At 41.7% G+C, this 17,390-nt stretch overlaps 1 protein-coding gene across 7 annotated transcripts in view; it reads left to right on the plus strand.

Moving 5' to 3' along the window:
• The window catches only part of STAC (SH3 and cysteine rich domain), a 147,282-nt gene that overhangs the window by 96,224 nt on the left and 33,668 nt on the right, over window positions 1-17,390 (plus strand). For all 7 annotated transcript variants that reach the window (XM_087870074.1, XM_087870075.1, XM_087870073.1 and 4 more), the window contains 2 exons: window positions 715-830; window positions 7,283-7,361. In XM_087870074.1, the coding sequence (XP_087726200.1) occupies window positions 715-830; window positions 7,283-7,361 (195 nt within the window). The remainder of the gene's footprint in view (window positions 1-714; window positions 831-7,282; window positions 7,362-17,390) is intronic.

Genomic DNA, 17,390 nt, shown 5'->3' on the forward strand with positions numbered 1-17,390 from the left:
CAGCAAAGGCTGCTTTTCATAATTGTTGCACAAAAATGTAAATTATAGACCAACGCTTGGAAGGAACTCTGTGAATATCAGTTTTTCTTTAATGAGGACAAAAAAAATATCATGTATTTATAGATATTTCTGGCTTGAATTTATTCTTTAACAATATATTTCAGTTTACTTCTATTTTTTTCTCCCTCTCTGAGAATCTGCACATCTCTTTTTGCCTTTGGAGGGGGGCAAGTTTTAAGCTGGAAAGCTTTTAAACAAATTCACTAAGTCTGGTAATGTCAAATTCTTTCAAAAACACTTGCCTCCTACTGCAAACCATGAGTCTCGCTCAAGGTTTCGTACCTTGGCAAGCAGAACCTCACACTAAAGGAAATAAAGCTGGTGCCTGGGCAGAACCTTGAAATTGGAGTCCTGGGGATAGATAACAAAAGAGGAAAACCAATAAATCAGGAAGCATCTGGGAGCAGAGAGCTCTGGATGTAAGTGGTGGGTGCACGGGAAGGACTTGGCCAATGGACACATATTGTGGGGGGTCCATCTTCCAGGAAAGCTTGACCACACACAGCTCCATTTTCCCAGGGGTTAGTGAGTCTGTGGCACAGAACCTTCCTCTCAAGTGCTGTTGACCCAGGAGGTGTGATAAATGCCTGTCTGCCTTCCTGATGGTGAGTAGAGGAAACCTGTCACTCAGATGATCTTTCTCTTCCATTGCAGCCTGTGGCAATAAGGTGGACCCTGTCTATGAGACCCTCCGCTTCGGCACCTCCCTGGCCCAGAGGACGAAGAAGGGCAGCTCCGGCAGTGGCTCCGATTCGCCTCACAGAACCTCTGTAATTATCCTCTTCCTCCCTCAGTCCACCTGCAGTGCTCTGCAGAGGGCAGGCCCCAGGCACGGTAGCGCAAGGAGTTCCCCATAAATGCATTGTGAGGGCAGGTCTTTGGGAGTCAGCCAGCTTCTGAAGGGAAATCCCACCTCACGAAAGGTGAACTTCCTGTTCGTTGCCAACACCTAGGGATCATCTTACTTTCATCCTCAAAGACCATGCTCTTGCCTCATGCTCCTCGACTCTCCATATACTCGCTCTCCCTGGCCTCCCAACAATATTCCATCACATGGCAGTCAACGCAGAAAGGTTTCACCCAAACAGTGACAGAAGCAGGGAAGTCCCAGCTGTGGCCAGTTCTCCTTCCAGCTACACCCCAGTTCAAGAATACAGCTCTTTCTCACATTTTTTCAATCTTTTCTCTATGAGACAAGATACTCCCCTTGGTTTCACACAAAAGCTGCCATCCCCAGGAGGCACTGGACCTACGAATTAGCGGGGCTTGTCTCCATGGGACACTCATCCTCCAGACACCTCTCCCACGTTTTATTTGGTCTAAAATAATTGCCCCGTGCATCCCTGTGACATGCTCTCATCATCCTATCTCTGGCTGTCCCAATCAGAATTTCTATAAATGCCCCATGATGCCACACAACTCTGCCACTCATGCTGAAGGCCACCATCCCTCCTACAGAGACAAGGACCTTCCAGCTGATGTTGCCAAATAGGATGGCTTGCACCCAGTTACTGGTTCTATTGTTGCAGCCCCTATTAGAATGGGGACATCAGTGCAAAGCACAGATGAGCCGCCAGGTGGTCTGCCCAGCCAGGTCCTATCAACGTCAAGTGATTAGGGTGGATCATGGGAGAAGGGAGAGGTGCATACCCATCGGAGGGGTTCTCAGGGGCTGAGTCAAAGCAGCACCCTCAATAGGTACTGGTCAATCCACAGGATAATCGAGATGTTGTGTGGATAGATATGTAGGTCAGATGGGTGAGTAGGTTGGTTTGAAGGTCCTCTGATTGATGCCACATGGTTATCCTAAATGCCACTTTTTTTTTAAAGATTTTATTTATTATTTGAGAGGGAGCATGAGCAGCAGGGAGGGAGAAGCAGATTCCCCGCTGAGCAGGGAGCCTGATGTGAGGCTTGATCTCAGGACCCTGAGATCATGACCTGAGCTGAAGGCAGATGCTTAATCAACTGAGCCACCCAGGCACCCCTAGATGCCACCTTTAAACTCACTGAAAGCCCTGTTCGTCATGCATCCCCTAACTTCTAAGAAGGAAGAACCAAAACTTGTTGTCGTCTTTTTCCTTGCTGACCCTAAAATTGATGTCAATTAGTTCTCTCTTTTATTCGGTTAGCAAACCATGAATTAAGTGCCTGCAGTTCACCAGTACTGTAGCGGACACAGAAGAAGGGGAGGGCATGACTCCTTACCCTCGGAATTCACCACTTATTCCAGAAGACGAAAGCAGTAGAACACAAAGCAGATGATGGTGCCATCATTTGGCACTTTTTAAGAGTACACTTTTATATGTCTTGTACTATTTGTATTAAGAATAGGATCATCACATACATGTTTAGAGTATTATTATGGCTATATCATAGGAGCACTGCAGGATTTCAGAGTAAAGAAGGAAAATGTTTCAGTAGACATTGCCCTCAAACCAGTGCAGGTATAAGTTGTGACATTTTAAGGTACCTGATCCTGATGATCTCCCTAGGGAGGCTATGCATCAAACTGGCAGTCCCGATGAAAATGTTGGTTCTGACGACATGGGTTGGATGATAATAAGAGTATAAGTGAATTTTCTAGCACAGAGCCTGGCACTCAATAAATGGAAGTTGCTGATGTTTTATTTTCATTTAGCATTTAGCCCTTGGCTGGGTTTTCTTTGAATTTGAGTTATGACAAAGTGAAACAAGGGTATAATCCATTAGAAAGGTAAATGTGTTCTCTGAGAAGGACATTTCCCAGGCCATTCCTCAATGCGGCCCATTCTTGGGCTCTATAAGAGGCTGGACTCACTCCAGGGTTCCACCTTGCTGTCCTGCTCAGCCCGTCTCCTCTCATGTGTCTTCCAGCCACTCCTTAAGTCAGGGATGTTCCCAGGGCTCTGCTCTGCCTTGGTCTTCCTGTGCTACTGGCTCTTCCTGATTATCATATTCACATTCCTCTGGTCCAAACATGTGTCCAGGCTAATGACTCCTTAGATACTTCTAGTCCTAACCTCCACATAGGTCCTACAGATATCTCTAAATCACCATGTGCAAGCTCAAATGATACTCCCCTGGCAATTGGGTCCTCTAACCCAGAATCAGAAATGTGTATCAAAAGGGCCCTTCATCTCTGTCCCCGATGCTGGAGGTTTGAATCTCATCATCTCTCACCCAGGTTATTTCAAAGGAATAGCTGTGTTCCCCTCTTCCTTTTGAGTCTACTCTTAGCAATACCTCCAGATTTATCATATCTTAAAGAAAGACCTTGTGCAGTTTTCCAAATCGAAACACTGTATTGACTTGCTTATGCCCGAACAACGATGCGTAAACTCCAACATGGCATGTGAGGCCTGTCACTGCCCTGAAGACCCACCTTCCCTTGAACACACCAAGCTCTCTGACATCTTTGTGCCTTAGGACATGCTGTTTCCTCAGTTGAAGTTCTTTAAGACCAGCTTGGTTTTTACACAAACCAGGAAGAGTTCTCAGACTCCCCCAAGCATGATGAGTTGCTCCTCCCACAGGCCTTCAAAAAATCTCTTTCTTATGGGATAGAGATGATTTCAATGTAATTTTCTGCTTTTGCCTCTCTTTCCTGAACTAGATACTGAGTGACTATACACCAGGACCCTGTTCCCTATTCATCTCATTATACCAGGACTGGCACCTAGTGGGTGCCCAAGAAATGCTTGAAGAGTGAGGAAGAAGTAACAGGGGTTCTTAAAGACTGACTTCAGAACCCTCAAAATTGACCTGACCTTTTGTTTCTCCTGCCCCCAGTCCCATGCACACTTTGTAGCTCTCTGGACCTCTATGATCTGCCCAGTTGCTGGGCCTTGCCCCCATCTTGTTTCTACCTCTATGCAGACAACATCTCTCTTCCGGGTCTGGGTTGGGTACCCCTTCCCTGGGCACCCATAGCAACCAATTCATCAATCATAGTGATTTGCAGATTGCTTGTTATTTTTCACTTTTGTGTTTCACTTTTTTCTCTTTCCTTTAGTTTCCTCCCCAACTAGATGAAGCTGCTCAAACATAAGGACGCTTGGTTCCCTTCTTATTTCTGTTGCTTTATACCAGTGATTCTCAAACTTTGGTGGGGATCTGGATCCACAGAAGAGCTTTGTAAAAATGTCAAGATCAAGGCCCTGTCCTACTACAACAAGCCAGGCCATCCCTGTGCTTGATTAGCTCTCCAGGTGATTCTGACCCCCACTGAAGTTTGAGAACCACTGATCTGTAGATCAGGTCCTTAACCCCACGTACCACCTTACATCTTCTTTCGTAGGAGCCTGAGGAGGGCCATCGTTTCCCCCAGGGCCACATAGAGCTGGCTGTCAGCCTATAGCCATCACCCCTTACAAATCAAAACTACGTGCCCAAAAGAAAAACACAAGCTGCTCTGACCACTTGCCCAGCGTGCTGAATGGGTCTTTCTCGAGTCTCTGGGGAGAGCCAGTATATCCTCAGTCCGTTTCCAGTGCCTGCGTCTCCCATGCTCATCTGAGACCGGCATTCATGGAAAGGCAAATGGAGAGCCAACCTAGGGAGGCAAGAGCAGAGAGGGGGCTCCCCAGGGTTGGCCCTGAGGTACCCACCTGGCAGCAGATGGCTGCCCCTGCATCCTGAGCTGTGCTGATCTCATAATGAGGAGAAGTCCTCACCCCCTCCGCAGCAGACAATGACCACGTTAGCCTCCACAGTTTGTTCTCATGGTAGAAGCAGCAAGAACGTCAGAGAGACAATTTAAGGATGTCCAGTTTGCTTTTCTGTCTGAAATGGTTTTGTTTCTATCCGTGTCTGGCCCCTACAGACTGGTTCTCGGGGCAGAAGACACGGTTTTCTGAATGTCAATAAGGTATCCATTCATCACAGTCCTTTTAAATTAAACTTCCTGACACTGGTTCTATCAGTAAATATTCTCAGAATTGTGCTGTGTGAAGGCATTGTTCTCAGGGCTGCAGGGAGACAAAGACAAATCAAATTGTACTTAAATGTCTGTCACTTCACTCTTTCCCCAGAGTCCCACTTGCTTCAATGAAGAAAACAGAAACAATTGATTGGTACTTTAAAATGATTTTGCTTCCTTCCTGCAGGGTCAGATGGTAATGAACTTCAGCCGCTTGCCATTCTAGCAGTTTTGTTAGGTCCTAAAGCTCACATATTCCCATGTTGCAAACTCTGTCCCACACGTTTGTTTTCTTCCAGGGCTGTCGGGGCATTGGCTTTACGTTGTTGGGAAGTCACTGCCTGGCTGTTTCTAAACCGTTATGTTTCTTTTAATGTGTTTTCAAATATTCTGGAATATAAAAGGCTGGATGGCTTTGGGAAGGCCAGCAGAAACCAAATTCAAAAACCTTCTGGGAGTCAGTTGGCTAGTTTATGAATAATCTTCAGTTTTGTAAGATTAAATTAACATAATAATAGCAACTTTTGTTCAGAAATGGTGAGCTTCAAAGGAGCAGGGTATAAGTGACTTAGAAACCCTGTGACCTTTGTTTTTTTTTCTTCTTTCTGATGTGTCATGAAAGTAAGAATGGCTGGGGAGAATCTTAAAGGCAGATCATAACAAAAATCAGTCTCTAGAGGGTGGTGCTAAAGTGCGCTGGAAGGCTAGGAAGACAAATTTGTTCCTCTGAAATAAGATATAAACAAATTGTTTTCAAAATGCGACCCTCTTCTGAGGCCCCCTAAATTCCTCTTCCAAAGAGGTGGGAGCCAGGCAGATGAAAGCCGGGGTATGGCCCTTTGATAGAGGCAGTCAGTGGTGTGCTGAGAAATGTTCAACCACCAGCTGGGGCTGGACCCTCATCTGCAGCATTTGCCAATTTCCGCGGTGTAGAACTCCCACCGAGGCCTGTTTCAGGCCCCCAAAGTGATGGCCCTGAAGGCTCTCACCAGCCCACATGAGCCTCCGCAGCACACCACCGGATGAAGCTTGGTTGCATGAGCTCTGGAGACAACACCGGGAGTTCATACCCCAGCTCTGGCACTTAGTAGCTGTGGAACCTCGAGAAGGGTTCCTGATTTCTCCCTGGGCTCCACATTCCTATCTGAAAAGTAGGTCTGTCACAGGATTACTGTGAAGAATAAATGGATACATATATGGTTCACAAAACAGTACATGATAAATGGTTAGTTAGTAACCTTTAGCCATTTAGAGTGATGTTGTTGTTATTTCTGTAACCAAAGTGGAAGAATGACTATGGTGTCTCATATTAAAAAAAAAAAAAAAGAAAGAAAGAAAAAGAAAAGGCAGAGTAAGTATTACATAAATAATTTTTCAGCAAGGGAAACAGCATTTAACTCATACCTACATAATGCACCCCTCAATACTGCCTCTTTTCCTCTATAATTAATACAAATCTTCCTCAACTTATAATGGATTACATCCTGATAAATTTATCATACGTTGAAAATATCCTAAGTCAAAAACTCATTCACTACAACTAACCTCCTGACCATCATAGCTTAGCCTGGCCTAACTTAAACATGCTCAGAACACACATTCACCTACAGTTGGGCAGAATCATCTAGCAAAAAGCCTATTTGATAAGAAAGTGTTGACTATCTCATGTGATTGAAACTGTACTGAAGGCGACAAAAGATGGCTGTGTGATGGCAGAAGGGTCGTCAGTGTACCGTTTGTTCGCCCTCATGATCATGTGGCTGACCTGGAGCCCGGGGCACTGCTCAGCATCCCCAGAGACGACCTTCCCACATAACTCCAGCCCAGGAAAAGATCCAAATTCAAAATTCAGTGTACAGTGTCTACTGAATGCGTATTGTAAAGTCAAAAAATCATAAGTCGAACCATCATGGTTCTATATTTAAAACTCACCTATAAAAGAGCTCTAGTGGTAGTGAGAATTTGACATGACAGGGTATGGGCAGGAATTCTGATTTCTCTCTGTTGTGTCTTCCCTGGAAGCAGCCTGACTATGATCTGAGCATCTAGGCATTCATTCAGGCCTCACTGAGTGCCTATCATGTGCCCCCTGCCCACCCCTGCCACGAACCTACAGACACACCTGAAGGGAGCGACAGCACCCACGAGGGAACACACAGCCTCTCTGAAGTTAGCCATACAGACCAGAGAGCAGTGATTAGATTCCTCAGACAATGTCAGGGAAATTCTACCTTAATTCCTCTAATGACGTCAAATTTCTCTGCTTAGTTGGCCCACTGAAAGGATTTTGCTCATTCCATGTTGTTCCCTCTTTTCTCTAAGACTTCAGATCTTGTGGAGGTTCCTGAAGAAGCTGACGGGCCAGGAGAAGGCTATGACCCACGGAAACACAGCAACAGTGGTGAGTGAGAGAGTGGGGAGGCAGGCATCACCCCAGCAGGCTTGTGAAGGGCACTATTCATCCCGGTCTGTGGCCAGGGAAAGTTGACTTCCAGTTCTCTACTTTCTCTACTAGCTCTGGAATTCAGTCTGAGCAAGTGTTCAATATTCTGGAGGGAAACTGGGCATCATTCCTGGTGGATCTCCGTGATTGGACCACAACATTCCCTGAGTTGTGTCTCCTGTGTTCTCATCCCTTATGGACTCAGCCACATTGAGGTCTAGGAGTCACTTCTGGACCTTTTGGTTAATACATCATTTCCCCCCACTAACCTGCATTAGATTAGCAAACTGTTCTGTAAAGAAGCCACTCCCTGCTACAGTTGAGTACCCCAAGCCAGGTGGGTGGTGCTGCCAGGTGAGTACAGGCCTCACACGTGGCTCCCCCCAGCAGAGATAACCAAGACTGAAAAACTGATCTGTATGATCTAGCCGAGCATTCTTTATTAATGTTATTTAATTTTCTCACAGCTTAGGCCCTTGTTACAATAATTTCTAGAATTATTGAATGCTAACTACATACTGTTGCTTGCTAACATTAAGAAAAAACAACCTCTTAAACCAGAGTTTAAAGAGACAACCAGCCCCTTATGGATGAATCTTGCCCAGCCTCTCTGATGTCAGCAACTACTTAATCTTCACTCATTTATGCAAAAGGTATTTATGAAGTATTTACTATGACCAGCAAAAGTACATGAGTCACCAGGCTGTCCTCATGTCGCTCATAAGCTAGCAAAGTTTTGGGTTCTGATTCGCGTTGTTAACCTGCGCTAAATGTGTTCTGGCGAAAGTTATCCCTGCATGGGAAGCATGGGGATGTGCCACCTTGGGTAGATTTTCCACTTGACTTCTTGTCTCTGCCCTTTCCAGACTGGAAGCAGAAGGTCTGCATTCAGTACCCCAGAGCTGCTTTCTCAGCAACTGTCTTATGCGGTGTCTCTTCCATTTCCTTAGCTCTAGGAGCTCATTCCTTCTCTTCTCTAGTTAGGATGGTGTCTCTGTGATTCCCACATGAAAATCCTCTGTGATTCTCCTTCCTACATAAACATCAATGTTCACCAGGGCCCCCCTTGCCAAGCCCACTCACATCTGCTAGAGCACACATCTAGGCTAAGGATTCCTTGGCATCATATGGGGAAAACTGCACTTTCAGATCAATGCAAACATTCACTGAGCACTTAGCAGTGCCGTTAGAGAGACGAATTAGAGAGCCGACTGCCAGGGGAAACTCACAGCAGGGCAGTAATGTTACAGGACCATCCAGCCCAAGTCTGTCTAGCACTGCAGATACGGCAACTGAATTTGGCTGGAATTCTTCAGCATCTGAGCACAAGTTCACCAGACACGGGTATTAAACCAGACCTTCATGTTAACACTTCAAGTTTGGTCAGCTGCTCTGTCCTCTGAGTCTGAATTCTGCCTGCATCCTTCCCTGACACATCTCACCAGATTGCTGATGGTCTGCTCATCACTATGCACAGACATATTTGGCCCTGGCCCCTTCTTGCTCTGGAAGCTGACTACTAGACTTCAGTCAGTGGTCATGTGGCCTCAAAGCAAGGACCAGGCCTCTCTGCCTCAATCTCCCCATCTCTGAAATGAAGATAGCGATAATACCGAGTCCATACGGTGCTGTGATCATTAAATGAAATAATGAATATAAGTACTATCCGTACATTGATGACTCTGAAACTTCAGGCCCCTTTGCTGCCTCCAGATGCCTACCGTTCACTGGACACAGCCATCTGAATGTAGACTAGGCATCGTAAAGTTAACACACCCAAACTGGACTCAATTCACTCACCCACCCACCCCAACCAGTTCTTCCTCGTTGTCCCTGCTCAGTAAATAGGAGCTCCATTCTGCTAGACGATCTTACTCCAGGTCAGAACCCTTGGCATCAGACTTGACTCCCCCTTCTTCTCACATCTTGCCACCAATCTGTCAGTAAATCTTACTTTCTGCTCTTCAAAATCATTCCCTGCATTCCCTGCATGTGCCCACCACTTACCTCTCTGCCTCAGGCATCCTGGCCAACAGTACTGGTGCTCTTGCTCACCTCTTCCTCAGTAGTTAAGGTTTCTGTTTGCCCTGGAGATTTCTTTACTTAGAAAGTGGACTTTGATAAGTTTTTATAATGTGAAGGAGCTGTATTTGGGAATCATCAAAGTGAAGCATGTTTGCTGGTAATAAACTCATCATGAGGTCATCAAGTGTCAGAGGTGCAGCCTAGAGCCTCCCCATTCTCAAGTGTGGCCCATGGACCAGCAGTGTGGACATCACTGGAGAAGCTGTTAGAAATGCAGAACCTCAGGCCTTTCCAGAACTGCAAGATAAGAATTTGCATATGAATCTTATGAAAGTTCAAGAAGCAGGATGAGAAGTCATCTAGTCCAACTCCCTCCCCTCTAATACATACAACACATACATACACACACACACACACACACACACACACACACACACACATGTATATTGTATGGATAAGGAAACTGAGGCACAAAGTAATACACTCAAAGACACAAAGTTGAATATTTGCCATTTCTTTTATGTTAAGAGGCATTTTTAGAGCCTAATTCATAGAAATCTGTTGAAAGAACTTAGCAAGCAATAGACCTCTATAAAGCTTTGGGGCTCTATTAACTATTCCTTTGACCAGCAATAGCTTTCTTTACAATGCACCCTTGGAAGCTGGAGGGATTAATTATGCAGCAGTTAGCTTCAAAACATGTACTTGTGATTGGATTTAATCCCCTGTCTATGCAATTTGGGAAACAACGCAGAGAGAACACCCTGCTTGTGTGTCCAGGTTCCCACTGGTTTCCCCACAGTCATGGCATGGAGGGTGCTGGCGTTTCAGAAGGAGTGCTTGGCTTCCGGTCACAAGCTGTTCTGTATGACGTGTTTCATTTATGTTCTAAAAATTACAGTGCATACAGGTGTCGTTTCTGCCAGCCAAAAGTCATGTCAAAATCCTTGAGGAAGATTTCCAAAGGCACCTTGGAAGAGGATACAATTCATACACCTTTCTTTCTTACCAAGCATGCAGTCTCTGTTTTCTCTCTCATGAAAGATATTGGGCAGGTCTGACTGTTTCTGGTTGTTTTCAACGCTATTTGTGGATGCATCAGAATATAGAGGGGAGAGTTGTTGTTCTTCACCTTTGGCCAGAAACTCCACTTGAAGCAATGTGATGAGCAAAGGGAGAAGTAAAATCTAGGCTTCCTATTTCAGCTCAAAATGCCAAATAATGACGCCTTCAGTAATTGCATTTCAGTATGACTCTATGTGATTATAACTTTCCTGGAAGAGAAGCAGAGGGAAGAGAACATTAGTAAGACAAATTCCTAGAAACATTCTTCAGAAAGAACTGGGTTAATCATATCCACTGAGGGTATTACAAAACCCAATGATACCTTACTTTTCGCTGAAGCAAAGAAATTTTGCCTAGAAGGAAAAAAAGCAAGCTCGGATTTGGAAAATTTATCCTTGCCTTTAACATGCACTGATTTTATATCTCACATTTTGATTTGTCACCCAGAAAATGAAGCAAATATTTTAATGTCTTCTTTGACAGATACCCTAGTATCTAGATGTCTTATATCTAGATCAGGTAAAGGTCTTTTTAAAAGCATAGAGGACTCTCTTTCCAGCTATGTGGAGGGCTGGATGCTTAGAGAAATTTTTTTCCACTTCAGCACACCTAAAATTGCTGGGAAAAAGAATTAAAAAGAAAGTTCCAGTTAAAGCATGGCTGAGCTGGCAGCAAAATAAAGCAATTCCTTAGAGTCTAGAAATGACAATAAAGCATGAATCCAGAGACATAAGCAGGTGAAGGCCATTGTTTAATCTACACATCCTTGGGGCCTTAGACTGGGGAAGAATAAACCCCCTGTATGGTCAATAAGGAACAAGACCTGGCAAGCAGGCAGAGTAATAGGTTCGATGAGAGGCCCTTTGGGAAAATGCTGATACCCCAAAAGGCACCTTAGTGGCACTAGGAAAAAAGAATGCCTTGCAGAGGAATTTAGAAAAGAAAAATGCTGTATTGGCCTTAACTCAAGTGGGGAAGAAAAGAAAGAAAAGGAGTAGGAGCAGGAAGGAAGGAAAAGAGAAAACAAAGAAGGGAAGAAACTCTTCTTACTTGGGTTTAGGGCCTGAATTCATACTACCTCTGTGAACAAAGTAAAATAACATAAAATTTTAGTTAAATTTATTTAAAGTGGCCCAGTTGGATAAATGCACCAGGCATTTGGCAGAAGTAATATAAATGGCCTCTGGAGGAAAAGAATTTAAACCCAGACCTCAGAAGTTTCCACAAATGAACTTTCAAAGGAAGTGAGCTAAAAATTGAAATATACCAAAGACATGAGAAAATGAGTCACCATACGAAAGAGTTAGCTGAAATCACCTTTTTTATTATCAGACTTCAGAGATTGTTATATGTTGGAATTATAAAAAAAAGAAATATCTAATGATATAGTTATATATATCTAAAGATCTAAAAAATGGACTAGAACATATAACAAAAGGGTAAGACACTATCAAAGCTGAACAGGCAAATTTTAAGAAAACCAAACAGAACTTTTAGAAATTAAAAAAAGAAGAAATTTGACTTTTGGATTTAATAGCATATTGGATATAGCTGAAGAGAGAATTAGTGGTGTGGAATACACAGGCGAAGAGATTTCTTACAGTAAGTAGAGTCAGGGAGACAAAGCAATAGAATTCATGATAGTGAAAGAGACACAGAAGATGAGCAGGGAAGTCCAACATGCATCTAATTGACACTTAAAATGTACAGAATGAGAGAATAGGAGAGAGACAATATTCAAGAAGATAGTGGCTAATATGTTTCAAAATTGATTAAAGACACCATTCCTCAAATTCAGAAATTTATACCTAGACCTATCTTAGCAAAACTGCAGAATTACAAATGTTAAATGCAGACTGAAAGACAGATTACCTGCAGAGAAATGAAAACTAGACATACAACTCTTTCTTGTAAGTGACAATAGAACCAAGTAACAGTAGAAAAATACCTTCAGTAATCCAAAAGAAAAGTAACTCTTAAGATAGAAGTGTAAGTGGAGCAAAAGCAAAACTCTTCCAAGAATATATATTCAGACAAACACTGTGTCTACAGTGCAGTGAAGATAGAACCAATCAAGAAATTTCAAAACGATGTAGTACAGAGAGGAAAATGTGACCTCAGAGGAAGGACTGAGGAGCAAGGAATGAAGCATGAAGAAAGAACCAAGTAAACATTGGCTACATAAAAAGATAACGATGTTAGCAAAAAGTTGTTAATAAAACACTAACTGAAATATTGGATATTTAAGTAAGAAATGAGCATTCAAAGATTCTCATATTAATTGGAAGGAAATAAAAGATATTCTTTCACTTTAGATTTTGTTAAGTTAAATAAACCTCTTAAAATTTTAGAATATGCAGTAGAAGATTAAAAACATAGATTTAACCTTATAACCTATAAGGAAAAAAGAGGAGAGGGCACAGAAGTAGAAGAAAAAGCATAGAAAATTTGAGACAAATAGAAAATACAAAATAAAAATGCTAGAAGAGAATCCCAGTTTATCAGTAATCAAAATTAATGTAAATCAACTAAACCCTAGATAAAAGAGTTTTACACACTGGGTTGTTTAAATGACTACTTATAGCAATCTAAAACTTAAGGATTGGAAAGTTTAAAAGTAAAAAAAAAAATACATATATTTTAAAAGGCAAAAGAAAGATTGTATAGCTATATTAATGTATGAAAAAATGGACATTAAAATCAGAAAAGCATTACTAGAGAAAAAAAGCATCATTACATGATCATCTCCACTTCATCAGAAGATAAAAATTCTAAACTTGTGTCTACTTATTATATAGCCTCAAAATGGCAGGAACTCAAAGAGCAATCAACAGAAGTATTAGGGAAATTGACATTCCCCTTCATAGTGAGAGGTTTTAACATGCCTCTCAAGTCATTGGCAGAGCAAATGCATAAAAAGATTCAGGATTTAGAGGATCTGAGGACACATTTGACAATCTTAATCTAATTGACTTAAAAAGGGCACTCCATCTAACAAATGGAAAATTCACATTCTTTTTAAGGACATGGAACAATTATAAAAATTGATCACCTGCTAGACCATAAAGCAAGCTTCATAAATTTTCACAGCATTAATATATAGAACACACCTTTGTGACTATAATGCAAAAAAGGTAGAAACCAATCACCAAAAGATATAGGAGAACCCATCATTTGGGAAATTAAAACATACATTCAAAAAGCTCATGTGTCAAAAAAGAATTCTAATGAAAATTGGAATATACTTAAAATAAGTCATAATGAAAACACTACATATCAAAATTTGTGGGATGTAGCTAAATTGTGACTAGAATATTTGCTTTTAAAGTATTCTATGGGCACCTGGGTGGCTCAGTCAGTTAAGTGTCTGACTCTGGCTCAGGTCATGATCTTGGGGTCCTGAGATTAAGCCCCACATCAGGCTCCCCATTGAGCTATGAGTCTGCTTCTCCCTCTCCCTCTGCCCTTCCCCCTGCTCCTGTGAGCGCCCTCCCTCTCTCTCTCTCAAATAAATAAATAAAATCTTTAAAAAATAAATAAAATTAGTCTATTAAAAAATTAAAAAACTGTAAAGTAACCTAAGTAAGCATCATATTTGAGAAGTCAGAAAAGAGAAATAGAATAAGCCTCCAAAAAGCAGTAGGAAGGCAATAAAAAGGTAAGAGCAGAAATTATCAAATGACAAAGATAGGTCAATCAATCCTAAGAATGGTCCTTAAAAGAAGGGTTGCCTGGGTAGCTCAGTCGGTTAAGCCTCTGACTCTTGGTTTTGGCTCAGGTCATTATCTCCGGGTCTTCAGATCAAGCCCCATGTCAGGCTCCATGCTCAGTGCAGATTCGGCTTGAAGAGTCCCTCATCTTCTGTTCTCCCCCACTCACATGAGTGTGCTCTCTCTCTCTTTCATAAATAAATCTTTGAAAGAAGACGAAGAAGAAGAAGAAGAAGAAGAAGAAGAAGAAGAAGAAGAAGAAGAAGAAAGAAAGAAAGAAAGAAAGAAAGAAAGAAAGAAAGAAAGAAAGAAAGAAAGACCTCAAAATCACTAAGAATTTTTTGAGAGAGAGAACAAGCAGGGAGGGGCAGAGGGAGAGAGAGAATCTTAAGCAGGCTCCACACCCAGCACAGTGCCCAACAAAAGGCTCCATCTCATGACCCTGAGATCCTGACCTGAGCCAAATTCAAGAGTTGGGTCACTTAAGCAACTGAGCTACCCAGGCACCCCTAAAATCACTAGCAATTTTTTTAAGAATAAAAGAGATGAAGCAAAAGGCAATAATGAAAAAGGATGACTATAACAGAGATTGAAAAGAAAATAAAAGAATCCCATGACCAACTTCATGCCAATAAATTTTTTTTAAAGATTTTATTTATTTATTCGACAGAGATAGAGACAGCCAGTGAAAGAGGGAACACAAGCAGGGAGAGTGGAAGAGGAAGAAGCAGGCTCATAGCGGAGGAGCCTGATGTGGGGCTCGATCCCATAACGCCGGGATCACGCCCTGAGCCAAAGGCAGACGCTTAATGACTGCGCCACCCGGGTGCCCCCATGCCAATAAATTTTAAAACTTTTTTTTGAATGAGCACATACCAGAAAAAAAATACCAATGACCAAGATCTGACTCAGGAAGAAATAGAAAACCTGAGAAGTTGAATTTGCTTCTAGTCACGATAGAAACTGAATCAATATTTTAAATTTTGCACAGCAAAAATACCAGGCCCAGACAACTTTATAAGTAAACTCCACCAAGCTTTTAAGGAATGAAAAATTTCAAGATTATGTAAACTCTTTCAGAAAAATGAAAAAGTTGCAGGGAAGAAGGGCTGTTACATTCTCTAACTTAGTTTATGAGGCTAGTCTAATACTGACCTCAAAACCAATTGAAGGCAGCTTGAGAAAGAAAAATCACTGGCTAGTCTCCACATTGAACCTGGATGCAGAAATCTGAAATGGAATTTTAGTAAATGGAATCCAATAATTTTTTTAAAGATTTTATTTATTTGAGAGAAAGAGAGTGAGAAAGACAGAGCACAAGCTGGGGGAGGGGCAGAGGGAGAAGCAGATTCCCTGCTGAGGCGGGAGCCCTACTCAGGGCTCAATCCAGAACTCTGGGATCATGACCTGAGCTAAAGGCAGATGTCTAACCTACTGAGTCACCCAGGCATCCCCGATAATTATTTTTTAAAAGTAACGCATAATTACTAAGTTAGATTTATTCCAAAGATGCAAATTTGTGTTTGTGTTAGATAAGCAACTAACGTAACTTGTACATTACCAGCTTGAAGAAGAAAGACCAAATAACCAGCTCATTAGAAAACGCAGTGCTGGACACGGTCCTCACAGGACTACAAAGGGAAAAAGAAAGAATATGAAAAAGATAGAAGAAAGTCCTTTGGGGATGTGGCAGAAACTAAAGATTCATTTGCTTCTGCAACATTAGAAAATATGTCTGCGTAACGGATATATTCTTTGAGTAGTTGTCCTGGGTGAAATCAGCAACCAATTTCTAATAAAACAAACTTAAAGCACCAAACATAAAAAGTATATGGTATATTTTTACCTTTCTTTATTCTTTTCCCCTCAAATCAAGGTCTTAGAAATAGCCCATAGGAATGGGTTTTTATTTTATTTTATTTTATTTTATTTTATTTTATTTTATTTTATTTTATTTTATTTTATTTTTTGGCAGTGGTCGGCTTTCAGTCATATAGTTAAAAATACTTGAAGTATTTTTACTTAAATACTTAATACTTAAAAAAAGTATTTGAAGAAACCCCAAATGTATGTTCAGCATAGTTCACAAAAATGGTACACATTTTGAACCAGATGGCTCATAGAGATTCAATAAAAAGCTTAAAATACTGTGAAATTGCAAAATTGTAAAATCAGTTCAAACTGATATGTAGCCTATGAAGTCTCCCTTTTTAACTCCAATCAAGAATTTTCTAGGAATATTCTCTGCATTTTTCCTTCAGATATTCAATATTCTTTTAGAAGTATCCAGTTTTATATTTATGGGATCAAATGTTTACACCGAGCTCTTAGGGAATCACATAATCCCAAAGGAGAGTATCGTTGGCCTCCACTCAGTTCAAATTAGTAAGGTGAGTAGCCAGATATTGAGGCAGACAAGGTCCATAGGATCATTTTCCACTTACCTGCAAACCAGAGCTCCTCCAATGACTGCATATTTATGCCTAGGCTTCCAAGGAATCATGGAATTTCATGCACAGGCTCTGGAACTATAAACTGTGGGGAATAGATGTTTACTGAGCATCAGTACGTTTACAGAGGCTCTTGTTCTGAAGCATGTTTTCTGCATCACAGTTATTGAGTTCATTTTAAGGGCAGTGAAGATGTCGATGCAGTAACTGAAATAGGTTATAGAGCTTTCTGTGGTGTGTTTCTCCTCCTTTATTGATATTTCCTTATAATCTGAAGGGACACCAAAGGGAAGAATCATGAAGCAATGTGTTATTTTAAAATGTCAAGTCATCTAACTAGTAGGTTAATTTAGACACCAAAATTCTATTGTACAAACTTGGAAACACTTGCCACATTTTCATTTGAGGCAAATACATGTAGTGAGAATAAGGCTGTCACGTTGGTCACTGGCGTAAATGTGGCTGACTGAACTAGCTAAGGCAGAGCCCCCCCCCCCCAATAGCCATCAGGGATCTCCCCCAGCTGTGCATGTAGACTGTGGAAACTCCTGCCCACTTGGGGAAGCTTTGTTCTTTACTAAAGACCACAGAGTGGTTGCTTAGATGCACAAGGAAGAGAATTACATATTTCAAAACAAACTAAATGAGAAACCACTCTTTGTTTTCTATTCTGAATAATAGTCCCAATGCACTGACAATAGCAGATCGAGGAAATATTTTGAAGTTTTAAACTAAAG

This window comes from Ursus americanus, chromosome 20 (genome assembly GCF_024610735.1).
Source record: "Ursus americanus isolate L20-20 chromosome 20, mUrsAme1.1.p, whole genome shotgun sequence".
In the NCBI taxonomy this organism is placed as follows: Eukaryota; Metazoa; Chordata; class Mammalia; order Carnivora; family Ursidae; genus Ursus; species Ursus americanus.